At 46.0% G+C, this 18,663-nt stretch overlaps 3 protein-coding genes across 5 annotated transcripts in view; 2 read left to right on the top strand and 1 right to left on the bottom strand.

The window, feature by feature from the left end:
• The window catches only part of LOC111237582 (NLR family CARD domain-containing protein 3-like), an 11,644-nt gene extending 4,909 nt beyond the window's left edge, over positions 1–6,735 (top strand). Inside the window, exons 4-7 of the mRNA XM_022766727.1 lie at positions 4,749–4,922; positions 5,250–5,296; positions 6,349–6,615; positions 6,731–6,735. Of these exons, the coding sequence (XP_022622448.1) occupies positions 4,749–4,922; positions 5,250–5,296; positions 6,349–6,615; positions 6,731–6,735 (493 nt within the window). The remainder of the gene's footprint in view (positions 1–4,748; positions 4,923–5,249; positions 5,297–6,348; positions 6,616–6,730) is intronic.
• Positions 6,736–8,291: 1,556 nt separating this feature from the next.
• Positions 8,292–11,407, bottom strand: LOC111237601 (opsin-5-like). Its single transcript, XM_022766748.1, has 6 exons — positions 11,275–11,407; positions 10,693–10,898; positions 10,434–10,533; positions 9,389–9,493; positions 9,062–9,285; positions 8,292–8,987 (listed from the first exon to the last, which is right to left on the bottom strand). The coding sequence occupies exons 1-6, from the start codon at positions 11,405–11,407 to the stop codon at positions 8,514–8,516; spliced, it is 1,242 nt and encodes a 413-aa protein (XP_022622469.1). The 3' UTR covers positions 8,292–8,513.
• Positions 11,408–12,256: 849 nt separating this feature from the next.
• Positions 12,257–18,663, top strand: part of LOC111237593 (EGF-containing fibulin-like extracellular matrix protein 2) — a 6,508-nt gene continuing 101 nt past the window's right edge. Inside the window, exons 1-9 of one of the 3 annotated variants that reach the window (XM_022766740.1) lie at positions 12,257–12,361; positions 12,790–12,877; positions 13,148–13,193; positions 13,429–13,761; positions 14,417–14,536; positions 14,635–14,754; positions 16,170–16,293; positions 16,874–17,057; positions 17,721–18,663. The exon at positions 17,721–18,663 is cut by the window's right edge and continues 101 nt beyond it. In XM_022766740.1, the coding sequence (XP_022622461.1) occupies positions 12,791–12,877; positions 13,148–13,193; positions 13,429–13,761; positions 14,417–14,536; positions 14,635–14,754; positions 16,170–16,293; positions 16,874–17,057; positions 17,721–17,882 (1,176 nt within the window). In that variant the 5' untranslated portion in view covers positions 12,257–12,361; position 12,790 and the 3' untranslated portion in view covers positions 17,883–18,663. Of the gene's footprint in view, positions 12,362–12,789; positions 12,878–13,147; positions 13,194–13,428; positions 13,762–14,416; positions 14,537–14,634; positions 14,755–16,169; positions 16,294–16,864; positions 17,058–17,720 lie in introns of all 3 variants that reach the window. The other 2 variants (XM_022766739.1, XM_022766741.1) reach the window with 2 other exon arrangements.

Raw genomic sequence — 18,663 nt, 5'->3', positions numbered from 1 at the left:
AGGCTGGACCTGAGCTACAACCATCCAAGAGACTCAGGGGTGAAGCTTGCTGTCTGCTGGATTGGCAGATCCTGACTGGAGACTGGAAGTCCTCAGGTACAGACAACAACACACTGACACTGTTGGTTCTCAGTTTGTCTCCATGTACTTGAAAGATTAAAGGTAAAAGCTTCAGATGGGTCATAAAGACCTGAACCTGATCTTAAACCTGGATGTAGAAGGTTGGATCCTGATAAAAGGAAAGGGACTACTACTGATAATGTCGGTTGGTACATTATAAAGTTCTCCCAGGCTTTGTTCTTTGGTTTCAGAGGAAGTGAGATGATGATGATGATGTTGATGATGATGATGATGACGATGACGATGATGATGATGATGATGATGATGATGATGATGATGATGTGGTTTCTTCCTCCAGGCTGGAACATGGCGGAGAGAAGTGTCTGAAACCTGGTCTGAGGAAGTGTAAGTGTTCACTGTTGTGTTACGGTGTGATGTAGGTAAGGTCACATGACCTCAGGTGACTGTCCTCAGGTAAATTAAGTAACTCAGTTCATCATGAAGCCTCGGCAGAGAGTCAAACATCAAAACAGACAACAACAACAACAACAATAACAACACGTTGACATCATTAAAGTCTCCTCCAGTGTAAAGGTCTGTGTCCATGTGTAGTGTGATTATAGATCAGCTCTAGCTTCTATATTAATACTGTGAAAGTATCAAAGCCTCAGTCCACAGAGAAATGCACACAGCCTGTATTCAGAAACTGAGCCTTAAAACAGCCGTCAGGACTTCTGAACTTTGTGATGTCACAACAAAGCAGTCACCAAGCCCCGCCCAACCTGGACCCACCATCCAAACCTTGCAGGATTTGGTTTCTCTCTGAGTGTTTTTACCTGAAATCTGCTTTTTTTTTTTATTGATCAGTCATAGAAACAGTCAGCCAATCAGAAGAGAGGCTCAGAGCCTCCTCTCTTCTGATTGGCTGTTGGCCTACCTGTAGCCATTTGTTTTCAGGTTGTCAGTCCATCTGTACCATTCTCATGGACACGATATCTCAGTAACACCTTGATGGAACTTGTTCAAATTTGGCACAAACAATCACCTGGACTCAAGGATGAACTGATTAGTTTTGGTAGTCAGAGGTAAGAGTCAAGGTCACTGTGACCTCACAAAATGTGGTTTTGGCCTTTGTGAACACGATATCTCTGTAATACCTTCAGGAACTTTGGTAAAAACGTTCATTTACTCACATCGAGAAGTGATTAGATTTTTGTGGTCAACAGTCAAAGGTCAATGTGACTTGAACAAAACACTTATGACAAAAACTTACTCAAATGGTTAATATTTTATGTGACCCTGGATAAACAGCATGTAACTGGAACTAGTCTGGAACTAGAGTGGAGGACTTGACATAAAAACAGTCGTTCTGTTGTAGAGATAAATCACAGAAGAGTCTCCTGTCCAAAGGGACATGATGTCTGTGTTGTCACTGATCAGCTGTGTGTTGTTGTCTCTTCAGACTCCTGTGAACTCAGAGTGGACATGAACACAGTGAACAAGTACTCCGACTGTCTTGACAACAACAGGTCATGACTGTGGTTGAGTGAGAAGCAGCCGTACCCCGATCACCGGACCGGTTTGACTGTCATCAGCTGCTGTGTAGAACTGATCTGACTGGTCGCTGTTATTGGGAGTTGGAGTGGAGGGAGTGGTTTTCATCGCAGTGACATACAGAGCATCAAGAGGCGGGGCTTCAGTAATGACTGCTTGTTTCGGAGCCAACAGTCAGTCTTTGGTGTCTGTACTGTTCTGACACAGTTCACTGTGTCTAACCACAACAAGAGGAGACGTCCATCCCTCTGCCTGTCCCTCTCTCTATCTCTCCCTCCTCCCTCACAGAGTAGCAGTGTATGTTGGACTGTCCTGCTGGGACTCTTTCCTTCTACAGTGTGTCCTCTGACTCTCTGACATCTCCACACCTTCAACACCTCCTTCACTGAGCCACTGTTTCCTGGCTTTGGGTTTGAAAGTGACTCCTCAGTGTCTCTGTGTCACTGTGACTGAAGCTGCAGTTCCTCCTAACGACCACTAGAGTCTGGCTCCAACAGTGAGTCAGTCCCCATAGACTCCCATGTTAAAATGTCCAACTTTACAGCAGAACATAACATGTTTACAGCCTGGTACAGAAACTGTTTTGGGTCTCTAGAGCTAATTTCACTCCTTTCATGACCCTGTTATAAAAACTCACCTGTTTACATTTTATTAAGGACTAAAGTTATGGAGCATTGAGGGCGTGGCCTCTTTGAGTGATAGGTGGGTGATGCCTATGCACCGAAGTCTCAGCTCCACCCACACCCCTCCTTTTGACCATTTTTCGATTAGCTGGGAGTTAAGGGGGTGGGAGTCAGGACTGCAAGATGGCGACTGGTGGGCAGCTCACTCTGAGCTTCACAGAAACTGTGAGGTGATCGTCCATCTCTAATTCCAGTCTGTGATGTTCATCACATCACCATGACTTTATATTTTCATTTGAAAAACATTTCTAAGATTTATATATGTTTCATATTTTAAGTTTTTTCCAATAAATTTGGCGAAAACCATTTTCTCAGTTTTCTACATGATTAATCATGTTGTTGTTTATCTGATTATTGATTTGTTGTTGAATATAACATGTGGTATGTCACATGGACCATATGAACATGTGACACGTTGAAACATCATGAATCCATCATATACTCATCCCCAGGTGACTAGTTCAACATTTACAATTTGAAGCATGAAGTTAAAAAGTCATAATTTTTAATGGTTAGGTCCATTCATTGATTTTTCACTCATATGGATTAAAGTAGAATGATAATTATCTGTTTAGAACAAGTGACAGTGGAACAGACAGCAGCTGTCAGTGTCAAACAGGTGAATTACATCCTGTATATATATGTCACACTCAGAAGCTTTGTCTCTAAACATTAGAAATGAAACCATAAAGAGACTGCGTGACCTCTGACCTGTGGAGTCACACCTTTAAACTATGGAGCTGAACTACAGCTCATCAGCTTTCGGTGCTTCAGATTCTGTCCTGAGCCTACAACCTGCTACCTGAACACACCTGTGGTTCATTCAAATGTCTGAGAATGGTGAGAAGGAGAAGAGCTGATGGTCACCACTGAGAGCTCTCCTCCCCTCCTTCATCTCCTCCGCTGGCGGTGTGTGTCCACCAGTCAGTGTAAGTTTGTGATGTTGTGTTTGTGTGTAATGGGACATTTCGCCTTTGTGGGTGGGGCTAATAATTAACATCACCTACACCCACTCAAAATACCTGTCTTCCTCTGGCATGTAACGTTATGTGACCCCTCCCACCTCTTTGGCAGGTTGTGATGTCACACCTGACCTGTTGGTTTTATTATAGTTTTATTCATTCTGTTATATTTTTTTTATTATAAACTTGGTGATTTTTTAAATGAAATAAATAATTTTATTCTGCTTTACAGGTAACTTAAATGGAATGTGGAGAACCTGCAGGAACCCTGAGCAGAAACCTTGTCCTACGCGTTGTTTCTTCTTCTCTGCTTTGAGCGTTCTGACCCGGTGACATCAGCACTCTGCTGGTGTCCGTCCAGTCACTCCGTCACAGTTTCATGTGTTCACAGTTGAACCTTGGTGGGCCCCATTAGAGACCAGCAGCTGGTTCAGGTTCCAGGTCAATCCAGCATGGAGGACCATCAGAGTCTGTCACAATTCAAACTCAGAGCCAGTCTCGGAGGGGCGGGGCATGTCAATATAGAACACCTCCTTGTTGATGGGTGGCGGTGTGCAGGGCGGACTTCCCAATCCACAGAAGTCTGGGCTTGGGACCGGTTTGGGTGAGTACTTCTTCTCATTCTGGTTCAGGAGGGACTTTGAGGTCTGGCTCCTCCTCCTATGGCAGGCGGCCGTGTCGGCCCGTCGTGTCTCGGCTTCGCTTGAAAAGCGCTTTAGCTTTACCGTGTCTTTGGTGACTCGCGTCGCGAGCGCAGGGCAGCAGGATGGCGACATCTTTACGGAACTTTGAGCTGAGTCCAAGTAGATTAGAGGGGGTTGTAGAAAACTCGCTGACTTGGCGAAGAGAGGCGGTGTGAAGATGCTGTGAGGTTGGCACGTGGAAGCCCCACGCAGACTCACATGGACACCTACGGCGTAAGGAGACCACATGATGAAGGCTGTACAGATCACTATGGAAACCTGGGGGACAGCAGGAGGAGTCTGGTTATACACATCTCAGTCTGAAAGAGAATTGTGGGTAGAACAGACTCACTATGGTGACGTCTCTCTCGATCTTCCTCTGGCGGATCAGGTCAAGGTCTGCCCTACTGCTGACAGGGCGTGCCCTCTCTTCACCGTTTTATGATTGACACGTAGCAGAAGAGCATGATGAGCAACTGGGACGAGGAAGCAGCGGAGCACAGCAGGGACACGATGTAGGACCTGTAGACGCCTTGTGATGTTAGCTCCTCTTGCGCCCGTTCGACCTTCACAGGTTCCGTTACCCTACGGTATGCAGAAGGTCAGAGGTCCAGATGGTCAGGGAGGTTCAGGGTCCTAGATTCAGGAAAAAGCTTTACCTTTGAAACAAGGAGAATTTAATGGTGTTAGCCCACTTGATTGTGCTGAGTGAATGTCTGCACAGGGTTGAAAATTATATATATATATAAATATATATATATATATATATATAAATGAGTTAATGAATGAATTTGTGTTGTCTGCAGGATGTCAGGATGTCTGATCACAGAGGAAGGCTGTGCTTATCTGGCCTCAGCTCTGAGCTCTAACCCCTCCCACCTGAGAGAGCTGGACCTGAGCTACAACCATCCAAGAGACTCAGGGGTGAAGCTGCTGTCTGCTGGATTGGCAGATCCTGACTGGAGACTGGAAGTCCTCAGGTACAGACAACAACACACTGACACTGTTGGTTCTCAGTTTGTCTCCATGTACTTGAAAGATTAAAGGTAAAAGCTTCAGATGGGTCATAAAGACCTGAACCTGATCTTAAACCTGGATGTAGAAGGTTGGATCCTGATAAAAGGAAAGGGACTACTACTGATAATGTCGGTTGGTACATTATAAAGTTCTCCCAGGCTTTGTTCTTTGGTTTCAGAGGAAGATGATGATGATGATGATGTTGATGATGATGATGATGACGATGACGATGATGATGATGATGATGATGATGATGATGATGATGATGATGTTGTTGTTTCTTCCTCCAGGCTGGAACATGGCGGAGAGAAGTGTCTGAAACCTGGTCTGAGGAAGTGTAAGTGTTCACTGTTGTGTTACGGTGTGATGTAGGTAAGGTCACATGACCTCAGGTGACTGTCCTCAAGGTAAATTAAGTAACTCAGTTCATCATGAAGCCTCGGCAGAGAGTCAAACATCAAACAGACAACAACAACAACAACAATAACAACACGTTGACATCATTAAAGCTCCTCCAGTGTAAAGGTCTGTGTCCATGTGTAGTGTGATTATAGATCAGCTCTAGCTTCTATATTAATACTGTGAAAGTATCAAAGCCTCAGTCCACAGAGAAATGCACACAGCCTGTATTCAGAAACTGAGCCTTAAAACCAGCCGTCAGGACTTCTGGAACTTTGTGATGTCACAACAAAGCAGTCACCAAGCCCCGCCCACCTGGACCCACCATCCAAACCTTGCAGGATTTGGTTTCTCTGAGTGTTTTTACCTGAAATCTGCTTTATTTTTATTTGATCAGTCAGAAAACAGTCAGCCAATCAGAAGAGAGGCTCAGAGCCTCCTCTCTTCTGATTGGCTGTTGGCCTACCTGTAGCCATTTTGTTTTCAGGTTGTCAGTCCATCTGTACCATTCTCATGGACACGATATCTCAGTAACACCTTGATGGAACTTGTTCAAATTTGGCACAAACAATCACCTGGACTCAAGGATGAACTGATTAGGTTTTGGTAGTCAGAGGTAAGAGGTCAAGGTCACTGTGACCTCACAAAATGTGGTTTTGGCCTTGTGAACACGATATCTCTGTAATACCTTCAGGGAACTTTGGTAAAAACGTTCATTTACACTCGAGAAGTGATTAGATTTTGGTGGTCAACAGTCAAAGGTCAATGTGACTTGACAAAACACTTATGACAAAACTTACTCAAATGGTTAATATTTTATGTGACCCTGGATAAACAGCATGTAACCTGGAACTAGTCTGGAACTAGAGTGGAGGACTTGACATAAAAACAGTCGTCCTGTTGTAGAGATAAATCACAGAAGAGTCTCCTGTCCAAAGGGACATGATGTCTGTGTTGTCACTGATCAGCTGTGTGTTGTTGTCTCTTCAGACTCCTGTGAACTCAGAGTGGACATGAACACAGTGAACAAGTACCTCCGACTGTCTGACAACAACAGGTCAATGACTGTGGTGAGTGAGAAGCAGCCGTACCCCGATCACCCGGACCGGTTTGACTGTCATCAGCTGCTGTGTAGAACTGATCTGACTGGTCGCTGTTATTGGGAGTTGGAGTGGAGGGGAGTGGTTTTCATCGCAGTGACATACAGAGGCATCAAGAGGCGGGGCTTCAGTAATGACTGCTGTTTCGGAGCCAACAGTCAGTCTTGGTGTCTGTACTGTTCTGACACAGTTCACTGTGTCTACCACAACAAGAGGGAGACGTCCATCCCTCTGCCTGTCCCCTCTCCCTCCTCTCCCTCCTCCCCTCACAGAGTAGCAGTGTATGTGGACTGTCCTGCTGGGACTCTTTCCTTCTACAGTGTGTCCTCTGACTCTCTGATCCATCTCCACACCTTCAACACCTCCTTCACTGAGCCACTGTTTCCTGGCTTTGGGTTTGAAAGTGACTCCTCAGTGTCTCTGTGTTCACTGTGACTGAAGCTGCAGTTCCTCTAACGACCACTAGAGTCTGGCTCCAACAGTGAGTCAGTCCCCATAGACTCCCATGTTAAAATGTCCAACTTTACAGCAGAAATAAACATGTTTACAGCCTGGTACAGAAACTGTTTTGGTCTCTAGAGCTAATTTCCTCCTTCATGACACCTGTTTATAAATCTCTCCTGTTTACATTTTATTAAGGACTAAAGTTATGGAGCATTGAGGGCGTGGCCTCTTTGAGTGATAGGTGGGTGAGCCTATGCACCGAAGTCTCAGCTCCACCCACACCCCTCCTCTTTGACCATTTTTCGATTAGCTGGGAGTTAGGGGGTGGAGTCAGGCACTGCCAAGATGGCGACGGTGGGGCAGCTCACTCTGAGCTTCAGAAACCTGTGGGTGACGTCCATCTCTATTCACAGTCTGTGATGTCATCACATCACCATGACTTTATATTTTCATTTTGAAAAACATTTCTAAGATTTTATATGTTTCATATTTTAAGTTTTTCCAATAAATTTGGCGAAAACCATTTTCTCAGTTTCTACATGATTAATCATGTTGTTGTTTATCTGATTATTGATTGTTGTTGAAAACTGTGGTATGGTCACATGACCATATGAACATGTGACCACGTGAAACACATGAATATACCTCATCCCCAGGTGACTTATACAACATTCTACAATTTGAAAGCATGAAGTTAAAAAGTCATAATTTTTAATGGGTTGGTCCATTCATTGATTTTTCACTCATATGGATTAAAGTAAATGATAATTATCTGTAGAACAAGTGACAGTGGAACAGACAGCAGCTGTCAGTGTCAAACAGGTGAATTACATCCTGTAATATGTCACATCAGAAGTTTGTCTCTAAACATTAGAATGAAACCATAAAGAGACTGCGTGACCTCTGACCTGTGGAGTCACACCTTTAAACTATGGAGCTGAACTACAGCTCATCAGCTTCGGTGCTTCAGATTCTGTCCTGACCTACAACCTGCTACCTGAACACACCTGTGTTCATTCAAATGTCTGAGAATGGTGAGAAGGAGAAGAGCTGATGGTCACCACTGAGCGCTCCCTCCCCTCCTTCATCCTCCCTCCGCTGGCGGTGTGTGTCCACCAGTCAGTGTAAGTTGTGATGTTGTGTTTGTGTGTAATGGGACATGTCGCCTTTGTGGGTGGGGCTAAAATTAACATCACCTACCACCCACCAAATACCTGTCTTCCTCTGGCATGTAACGTTATGACCCCTCCCACCTCTTTGGCAGGTTGTGATGTCACACCTGACCTGTTGGTTTATTTATAGTTTTATTTCATTCTGTTTATTTTTTTATTTTATAAACTTGGTGATTTTTTAAATGAAATAAATAATTTTATTTCTGCTTCACAGGAACTTTAAATGGAATGTGGAGAACCTGCAGGAACCCTGAGCAGAACCTTGTCCTACGCGTCGTCTTCTTCTTCTCTGCTTTGAGCGTTCTGACCCGGTGACATCAGCACTCTGCTGGTGTCCGTCAGTCACTCCGTCACAGTTCATGTGTTCACAGTTGAACCTGGTGGGCCCCATTAGAGACCAGCAGCTGGTTCAGGTCCAGGTCCAGATCCAGGAGGACCATCAGAGTCTGTCACATTCAAACTCAGAGCCAGTCTCGGAGGGGCGGGGCATGTCAATATAGAACACCTCCTTGTTGATGGGTGGCGGTGTGCAGGGCGGACTTCCCATCCCAGAGTCTGGGCTTGGGACCGGTTTGGGTGAGTACTTCTTCTCATTCTGGTTCAGAGGGACTTTGAGTCTGGCTCCTCCTCCTATGGCAGGGCGGCCGTGGGCGTCGGCCTTCGGCTTGAAGCGCTTTAGCTTTACCGTGTCTTTGGCGTCGCGAGCGCAGGGCAGCAGGATGGCGACATCTTTACGGAACTTGGAGCTGAGTCCAAAGTAGATGAGGGGGTTGTAGAAACTCGCTGACTTGGCGAAGAGGCGGGTGAAGATGCTGGTGAGGTTCGGCACGTGGAAGCCCCACGCAGACCACATGGACACCACGGCGTAAGGAGACCAGGCCAGGATGAAGGCTGTACAGATCACTATGGAAACCTGGGGGACAGCAGGAGGAGTCTGGTTATACACATCTCAGTCTGAAAGAGGAATTGTGGGTAGAACAGACTCACTATGGTGACGTCTCTCTCGATCTTCCTCTGGCGGTCGGTCAGGTCTCCCTCTGCTGACAGGGCGTTGCCTCTCTTCACCGTGTTGATGATGGACACGTAGCAGAAGAGCATGATGAGCACTGGGACGAGGAAGCAGGAGACCAGCAGGGACACGATGTAGGACCTGTAGACGCTTGAGTAGCTCGCCTTGGCCCAGTCGACTTCACAGGTTCCGTACCCACGGTCTGCAGAGGGGTCAGAGGTCAGAGGTCAGGGGTCAGGGTTCAGGGGTCAGATCAGAAAGCTTTTACTTTGAAACAGGAGATTATTGTGGTGGCGGTTTCCTGCCTGTGTAGCTCCCCCAGCCGAGCAGTGGAGCTCCAGACCAGAATCCAGCTGTGACCCAGATCAGCAGCAGACACACGGACACGCTGGTCCTGTTGATGTGACGGGCTGAAACACAACACACAGAGGCCACACCCACACTCTGATGTAATGAGAACGTCACAGAGGCCACACCCACACTCTGATGTAATGAGAACGTCACAGAGGCCACACCCACACTCTGATGTAATAAGAACGTCACAGAGGCCACACCCACACTCTGATGTAATAAGAACGTCACAGAGGCCACACCCACACTCTGATGTAATGAGAACGTCACAGAGGCCACACCCACACTCTGATGTAATGAGAACGTCACAGAGGCCACACCCACACTCTGATGTAATAAGAACGTCACAGATGCCACACCCACTCGTCTGAGTCAATGTGACGACAGGAACATAAAGGAAAAAGGAAGAGATGCGTCATTTGTCATAAACAGTCGACATGAAGACGAGTTCCCCTCTTGCTCTAAGTTCTCCTTGATGAGGTTCCAAGAACACCAACATGACACCTGTCCACCAACAGGTGGCGCTTTAATCAAGGAAGAAGCGTTTTGGCCTCTAACTCCCACGTTGTACATCACAAATTCAAAAACCTTAAATGGACGTGTTCACTGAAAGCAGCTGAATCTCCTGATATAGGCCACGCCCATTTGTACCTTTAATTTTTTTTGCACACAAACAAACAAACAAACAAACAAATACAAACAAACAAACTTTAACCCCCCATGAATAGACTGTTAATATGAATATACTGTAATAGAGCCCTGACACATTCAGATGGAGATGTCTCCACCTGTCTCCCCCTGTCTCCTCCCATCTCCACTTGTCTCCCCCTGTCTCCACCTGTCTCCTCCCATCTCCACCTGTCTCCCCCTGTCTCCTCCCATCTCCACTTGTCTCCCCCTGTCTCCACCTGTCTCCACCTGTCTCCACTTGTCTCCCCCTGTCTCCTCCTTTCTCCTCCTGTCTCCACCTGTCTCCACCTGTCTGGTCTCCGTGGATACCTCTGCTGGGGTGACATCCTTTGATGTAGCGGGTGATGCTGATCACTGTCAGTGTGTTGATACTGCTCAGACCGAACACCAGCGTGAAGAAACCGTCTACCTGGAGAGACAAACAGGACAGGTTACAGGTGTGTTTAGGTCACAAGTGTGCTCATGTTACAGGTGAGGCCATCATAACAGCATAATGAGTGTCCTTTCTAAACAAAAGATTAAACCTTGTGCAAAACTCAGTATCAGGTGTATCTCAGGTGTTTGGTACCTGGCAGGTCCAGACGGTGGAGATCAGGTAGTCGCTGTCCTGGAACACGTTGAAGATTTCGATGATGCCTCTGGAGTATCCGAACACTGAGATACTGGCGTCAGAGATGGCCAGATTAAAGGTGAGGTAGTCGCTAGGCTGCAGCGTGGATCTCTGTCTGTACAGGACGAAGAGGACGATGCTGTTTCCAAACCAAGACAACCAACCTGAGACCAGTACAGAGAGGAGACCCAGTCAGGGACAAGTCCACAGTCCTCACACACTAACTCTACCCCCCCAACCAGACCATGCCTCCTCCGCCTCTGGATATTTAGATCCCTCATCTGTGTCAGACTCTGGTCCTTTCTGGGTCGACAGTGGAGGAGTGAGCTGAAGCTGAGACAGTAGAGTCTCAGATCCTGTGGAAGAAAAACCAGTAGGAGAAAAACCAGCAGCAGATCCTTCAGGTTCTGACTCAGGTCTGGTTTCTGAACAGGACTTTAGTCGTTCAGGTTGAAGGAGGATGAGGAGCAGCTCTTCCTCAGTTCTGGACCTGGACTCCAGTCTCTACAGTTAAGCTGATTCTTATTGGTGTGTACCCACCCAGCAGAAGCAGGTAGACTCCGATGATGGTCTCTCCCTGGTCGGACAGAGGAGGGTCTCTGCCCCCCCCCAGGATGAAGCTGTTGTTCCTCCAGGGGGGGCCGCCTGCTGCCGAGCTGCTGCTGAACGACATGTCCGGTCTGAGGTCTGAGGTCTGTGATGAGCTGCTACTCTGAACAACAGGAAGTGGCTCCGCTCTTAATCTGAGGTATATATAGAGACCTGATCCTGATCCTGGTTCAGCTCCCGGCTCACCAGCAGGGGCAATGGCACCAAACCAGGACACCACAGGGAGGGGTCAGAGATCACAGATCATACAGTGTAAACAGACTGATGATGTAATAACCACTGTCAGCAAGTAAACTGTTTGTTTTGACCTGTAGTGAGCACTTTATTAGGAACACCTGTTCACCTGCTTGTCCAGGTGAGGAGGAAACGTGTGCACAACAACAACAACAACAACAACAGCAACATTGAGCATCCAATGAGCAGCAGCGGTGTGTTGATGACAGAGGTCAGAGGAGAACGGACAGAAAGGCTCCGGTCACTCAGGTAACCACTGTACATTAGCCAATCAGCTGATCGTGTGTGTGTGTGTGTGTGTGTGTGTGTGTGTGTGTGTGATTTAGCCTCAGACTAATCCTCTGCTGTCTGACCTGCAGGTTGACCTCTGACCCCACAAATCACTGAGTGCGTCAGCTGATGTTCATCTGAGGAGGAAGGGAAGAGGAGGAGAGGGAGGTGGAGGAGGTGGAGGAGGAGGAGGAGGACCTGTCCTCTGTCTCAGAACTCTGTTGATTTTATCTGATCCTGCAGGTTCAGGGTTCTGGACTCTGGACTCGGACTCGGACTCTGACAGTGTCTCGCAGTAACTCTTCCCCTGCAGGCTGCGGTGTGCGGCAGTGAGCGGCAGGGGGCGGCACCGCTCCGCGTCGCTCCGCTTCAGTCTCGGCAGCGGTGGAGCTGCAGGCGGGCCGCCGGAGCTCATAGCCTCCTGAACGGCCGAAACAGAAACACCGCCCGCCTGCCTGCCTCCTGCTCCTTCGGATCAAACGCACCTACACATTAGAGACCGATCAGAGTCCAGGTAAGATCGCTTCACTTTGACGTCACACGGTGATCTCCTGAACCAGGACCCTGAGTGATACCTTAATGATTCTGTAGATCAGCCTGCAGGAGGACCGGGGTCTGTGGTGGACTGCACTTAGTCCGGTTTAACTCCACAGGCCTGTTCTAACGGTGGATCAGTGACCACACATGAAACTGGACTGGGCTGGGACCGGAGGAGATGACAGGGACTTGTAGTTTAAACGAGTCTGTGGATGAATGACGTCACTTCAGAGCTTAGTCAGTTAATGGAGTCTGAATGATTCAGTCGTTTTAAAAAAAAAAAAAAAAATTCGTTGTATCCGGTTCCTGTGACGTCATCACACTGGACTCTGATGTTTTATGGACTCAAACAATTCACCGATCAATCAAATGATTGACTGATTAATCTGCTCTTTGTGTCTTCAGGATGGAGACGCTGCAGATTTTCCTCCAGCTGAGTGTTTTGATCTTCATGGTTTCTGCTCAGCAGGTGGATGAACCCGTCACCTACTCAGTAAGACACCCACCATCCCACATACCCCGTTCTGTCTTCTGTCAGTAACAAATCAATAACATACTCTGTGATTGAGGACAGAGAGTGGGAACAATCTGGATCAATCCTGATGTGTTGCTAGGGTGGATGACGGGGTAGCTATGGTAACTCAGGGTGGTTGTTAGGGAGTAGTTCATGAATGTTGGGATGTTTGCAGTATTCACAGAGGAAGCATGTAATTCACCTGATCAATATCTGATGGATCAATAACCTGCTGACATTCTCTGACAGTGCACGGAGGGCTACGAGTTCAACGTGGAAGATCAAGAATGTAAAGGTGAAGAGATTTAACCAAACTGATCAATGATTTTAGATCAATAACAAATAATCAAAAGTACAGAAAGCTTTAGAGAGAGGAAGCTGATCAGTGATTAATTCATCAGTTACCAATTATCAGTTCGAGGTACACTTCCTTATTATGATCAACATCATGTGAAAAACATTTTATTTTGAAATGTGAAGTTATGACAGGAAACAGTCTGAGTTAAATGTTGTTGGGCTACATTTCCCAGACGTCAATGAGTGTGACACGCTGCCTGACGCCTGTAAAGGGGGGATGGGCTGCATCAACCACTACGGAGGTTATTTCTGTCTGCCGCAGAACGCTCAGATCATCATCAGCAACGGAGAGGAAGAACCTGCCCCCACCACCACCACCCGCCCCCCGCCTCCACACTTCATCCCCCTCCCTGCTGCACCCAGTTATGGCACCGCCAACTTAGCCATCAGCCAGGCCGGCCACCAGGCCGGCAACCAGGCCGGCAACCAGGCCGGCAACCAGGCCAGGCTGACCTCTGTCCAGTGTCCAGTCGGATTCACCGCAGACGAGTTCAACTTCTGCAGAGGTGAATTTAGTGTTCCAGCTGTTCTAGATTTCTCAATTGTTCTAACATTCCAGTTCTAGATGTTGTCATGTTCCGGAAGTTCTGATTATCCAGAGGTTCTGATGTTCTAGATGGTCTGATGTTCAAAATGTTCTGATGTTCCAGATGTTCTAATGTTCTAGATGATCTGATGTTCCAGATGTTCTGATGTTCCAAATGTTCTGATGTTTCGAATGTTCTAGATGTTCCAAATGTTGTGATATTCCAGATGTTCTGATGTTCCAAATGTTCTGATGTTTCAGATGTTCTAGATGTTCTAGATGGTCTGATGTTCAAAATGTTCTGAGGTTCCAGATGTTCTAATGTTCTAGATGATCTGATGTTCCAGATGTTCTGATGTTCCAAATGTTCTGATGTTTCAGATGTTCTAGATGTTCCAAATGTTCCAAATGTTCTGATAATAGCTTTAAATTGTTCCACCAAAATATATTTTATCTGTAAATCACTTGCACTTGATATTTAAGGTGGACTGATGTTTAAGTTGGACTAATGTTTTAGGGGACTGATGTTTAAGGTGGATAAATGTTTTAGTCGGACTAATGGTAAGGTGGACTGATGTTTAAGGTGGACTGATGTTGAGGTAACCATGTGTCTGTTGTGTTGATATATGTTCCAGATGTAAACGAATGTGTTCCCAACAGCCCCTGCCAACATCTGTGCTACAACCTGCCAGGATCCTTCATGTGTCAGTGTAATCAGGGCTACGAGCTGACTCCAGACCAGCTCAGCTGCCACGGTCTGAACACACATCTATGATATGAGTTGAGCCTGTAAACATTCATGTCAGTATTACAAGGTGACCTTTAACCTTGGTCTGGTGCTGTTGTTGGTCAGACGTGGACGAGTGCCTGCTGTCCGCCTACATGTGTCAGTGGCAGTGTGTGAACCAGCCCGGCTCATACAGCTGCATCTGTCCTGAAGGATACCAGCTGCAGGGAACTCGCATGTGCCAAGGTACACGCCTGCACCTCTGAAGTGGATGTTGTGGTTCTACTGTGGATGTTGTGGTTTTAATGTGGATGTTGTGGTTCTACTGTGGATGTTGTGGTTTTAATGTGGATGTTGTGGTTCTAATGTGGGTGTTGTGGTTCTACTGTGGATGTTGTGGTTTTAATGTGGATGTTGTGGTTCTAATGTGGGTGTTGTGGTTCTAATGTGGATGTTCTGGTTCTAATGTGGATGTTGTGGTCGTAATGTGGATGTTGAGGTTCTGAAGTGGATGTTATGGTTCTAATGTGGATGGTATGGTTCTAATGTGGATGGTATGGTTCTAATGTGGATGGTATGGTTCTAATGTGGATGGTATGGTTCTAATGTGGATGTTGTGGTCGTAATGTGGATGTTGTGGTTCTGAAGTGGATGTTATGGTTCTAATGTGGATGTTATGGTTCTAATGTGGATGTTGTGGTCGTAATGTGGATGTTGTGGTTCTGAAGTGGATGTTGTGGTTCTACTGCGGATGTTCTGGTTCTACTGCGGATGTTCTGGTTCTAATGTGGATGTTCTGGTTCTGATGTGGATGTTGTGGTCGTAATGTGGATGTTCTGGTTCTGATGTGGATGTTCTGGTTCTAATGTCGATGTTTTGGTTCTAATGTGGATGCTGTGGTTCTGATGTGTTCTGTTTCTGATGTGATGTTGTGGTTCTGATGTGGATGTTGTGGTCGTAATGAGGATGTTCTGGTTCTGATGTGGATGCTGTGGGCCTGATGTGTTCTGTTTCTGATGTGGATGCTGTGGTCCTGATGTGTCTGTTTTTGATGTTGGTTCTGATGTGGATGTGCTGGTTCTGATGAGGATGCTGTGGGCCTGATGTGTTTTGGTTCTGATGTGGATGTTCTGGTTCTAATGGCGATGTTTTGGTTCTAATGTGGATGCTGTGGTTCTGATGTGTTCTGTTTCTGATGTGATGTTGTGGTTCTGATGTGGATGTTGTGGTCGTAATGAGGATGTTCTGGTTCTGATGTGGATGTTCTGGTTCTAATGGCGATGTTTTGGTTCTAATGTGGATGCTGTGGTTCTGATGTGTTCTGTTTCTGATGTGGATGCTGTGGTCCTGATGTGTTCTGTTTTTGATGTTGGTTCTGATGTGGATGTTCTGGTTCTGATGTGGATGCTGTGGTCCTGATGTGTTCTGTTTCTGATGTGGATGTTCTGGTTCTAATGTGGATGCTGTGATTCTGATGTGGATGCTGTGGATCTGATGTGGATGTTCTGGTTCTAATGTGGATGTTCTAGTTCTGATGTGGATGTTGTGGTTCTGATGTGGATGTTCTTGTTCTAATGTGGATGTTCTAGTTTTGATGTGGATGTTGTGGTTCTGATGTGGATGTTCTGGTTCTGATGTGGATGTTCTGGTTCTGTTCACAGACATTAACGAGTGTGAAACTGGGGCAAACTGCCGTGAGGACCAGATGTGTTGGAACTACTTTGGAGGTTACCGCTGCTATCCCAGAAACCCCTGCCAGGAGCCCTATGTCCAGACCGGAGAGGGGTGAGACCCACTTGTGCTCCTCCACACACCTGGAGATGATGTCATCACCTGTTTGAGTGAGATGCACTTGTTGAGTTTCAGTAGAGTGGAGATGGTGAGACAGGTTCTCTTTGTCAGGTTGAAATGTTTCAGGTTTATCACTCTGTCTGAGATATGGAGTAACTCAGGTACTCCATTACCCAGGATCCTCAGCAGCTGTTTGAGACGATGTCACAACCACAGCTATGAAATCAGAGTTGCGCCATATTTACCACACTATAACGCTCACCTAGCTACCACAGTGTTACAGCAGCAAACTGAAAAGCCCAAGCAAACACCTGAAACGCCATAGCAAGCACCTGTGGCAGACACAGCAACTGTCACAACACCATAGCAACGACTTAGTAACATTGTAGTAACCAATAGGAACACCATGGAAGCTGCATAGCAACCATTTACTAACAGCAAGCAACCACATGGAACACCACCTCCCCAGTAACCACAAAGAGAAGACCAGGAACCGACCGTCACACAACAACATCCTGGTGAAAGCAACAGTGTGTTGATGTGTTGTCTCTGACTGTGTCGTCAGGCGCTGCAGCTGTCAGTCTCTAAGCGCGTGCAGAGGACTCCCTCCCTCCATCGTCTATAAGTACATGAGCATCACGTCGGAGCGCTCGGTGCCAGCCGACATCTTCCAGATCCAGGCCACCAGCGTCTTCCCCAACATGCACAACACCTTCAGGATCAAAGCTGGCAACGAGGACGGACAGTTCTTCCTCAGGGTGAGCGCCATCAGTCTGATGTCATGTTTCTATGTCCTGATATCTGATCTGTGTCATCTGATTCTACCTCACCTCACTGTCTTCTGTTCTCTCATTCATTCACCACACTCATCTCATTCATTCATCAGGTCCACTCATGTCTCATGCTTCACTGTGTCACTTCAGCTCATCTTTTTCATTTCATCTCAGTCTATATGAACCAATAACTCTACATTTATATATTTATTTATTTATTTTTTCATCTCATCTAAATCTCAATTTCATTTAATCCCATTTCATCTCATTTTTGTTCATCTCAGTCAAATATGAATATTCAGTATCTCATCTCAGTGATGTCATCTTTGTTTATGAAATCACATCTCATTTTATTTCATCTCATCTCCACCAACACGTCGTCTTGTTTTATTCACATCATCTTTTTTATCTCATCTTCATATATTCGATTTAAACAAATCTGAATTTATTTGGTTTAATAATTAATAATAATAATAATAATAATAATAATAATAATAATAATAATAATAATAATAATAATAATAATAAACCTCAATCTTCAATCTCATCTCATCTCATCTCATATTTTCATTTATGTCATCCTGTCATCTCCTTTAATCTCTTCTCACCAGATGATGATTGATTGTTGATTGGTTGTTGTCGTCATAGCGATCCAGTAATGTGAACGCCATGCTGGTGATGACTCGTCCTCTGATTGGTCCCAGAGAGCACGTCCTGGACCTGGAGATGGTGACGCAGAACTCAGCTCTCAGTTATCGCTCCAGCTCTCTGCTCCGCCTCACCGTCATCGTGGGGCCGTACGTCTTCTAGAAGCCGTCAGTGACGAACATGTATCTCATATAACATTTAACTAAAACCAGAATTTTCCAGGAAAAGTGGCTCAAAATCTAAATCTAAACATTTAGGCCCCGCCTCCACCTGACAGGTGTCTCCTATCAGATCAAATCCTGATTATTTCCAGCACGTCCTCACCTTTTATATTCATAATATCATCAAACATGCATCACATGATCTTAACATGTATTTAAAATGGTTATGAAAGTGACTTCCTGTTTGAGTCTATTGATCCTCACCACAGGTAATCCATACATAAATACGTCTACATGCACCACACCACTGAAGGTGACTGTGGAGGTTCAGTCTTTGTGCTGCAGTCGATCATCTTTTCTCTGAGACGTATTTAAAATCAGAGCTGGAACTGCAATGACCTGCAGTGACCTATACTGACCTGCAGTGACCTATACTGACCTGCAGAGACCTGCAGAGACCTGCAGAGACCTGCAGTGACCTACAGTGACCTTCAGTGACCTGCAATGACCTTCAGTGACCTTAAGTGACCTACCGTGATCTGCAGCAGTGACCTGCAGTAACTCCTGATGAATGAATAAATGAGGGCTCTGTGTCCCTGTGCCGTAGCTTGTACTTTATTAAATAAAACATGTTTAAGGAAGCAGAGTTGGTTGAGTGCTAACATGCTAACATGGATATGCTAACAGGTCATCTCTGGTGATGAACCCCATGTAACATCCGAATAACATCAAATATAATTAAATAACAAAAGAGGAAGGAATCCTCTGACCCCTGACCTCTG

The sequence above is a fragment of the Seriola dumerili genome, unplaced genomic scaffold, assembly GCF_002260705.1.
Source record: "Seriola dumerili isolate Sdu_G_001 unplaced genomic scaffold, Sdu_1.0 BDQW01001001.1, whole genome shotgun sequence".
In the NCBI taxonomy this organism is placed as follows: Eukaryota; Metazoa; Chordata; class Actinopteri; order Carangiformes; family Carangidae; genus Seriola; species Seriola dumerili.
Note: the sequence above shows the minus strand (reverse complement) of the source record. Positions and strands in the feature narration are given on the sequence as shown.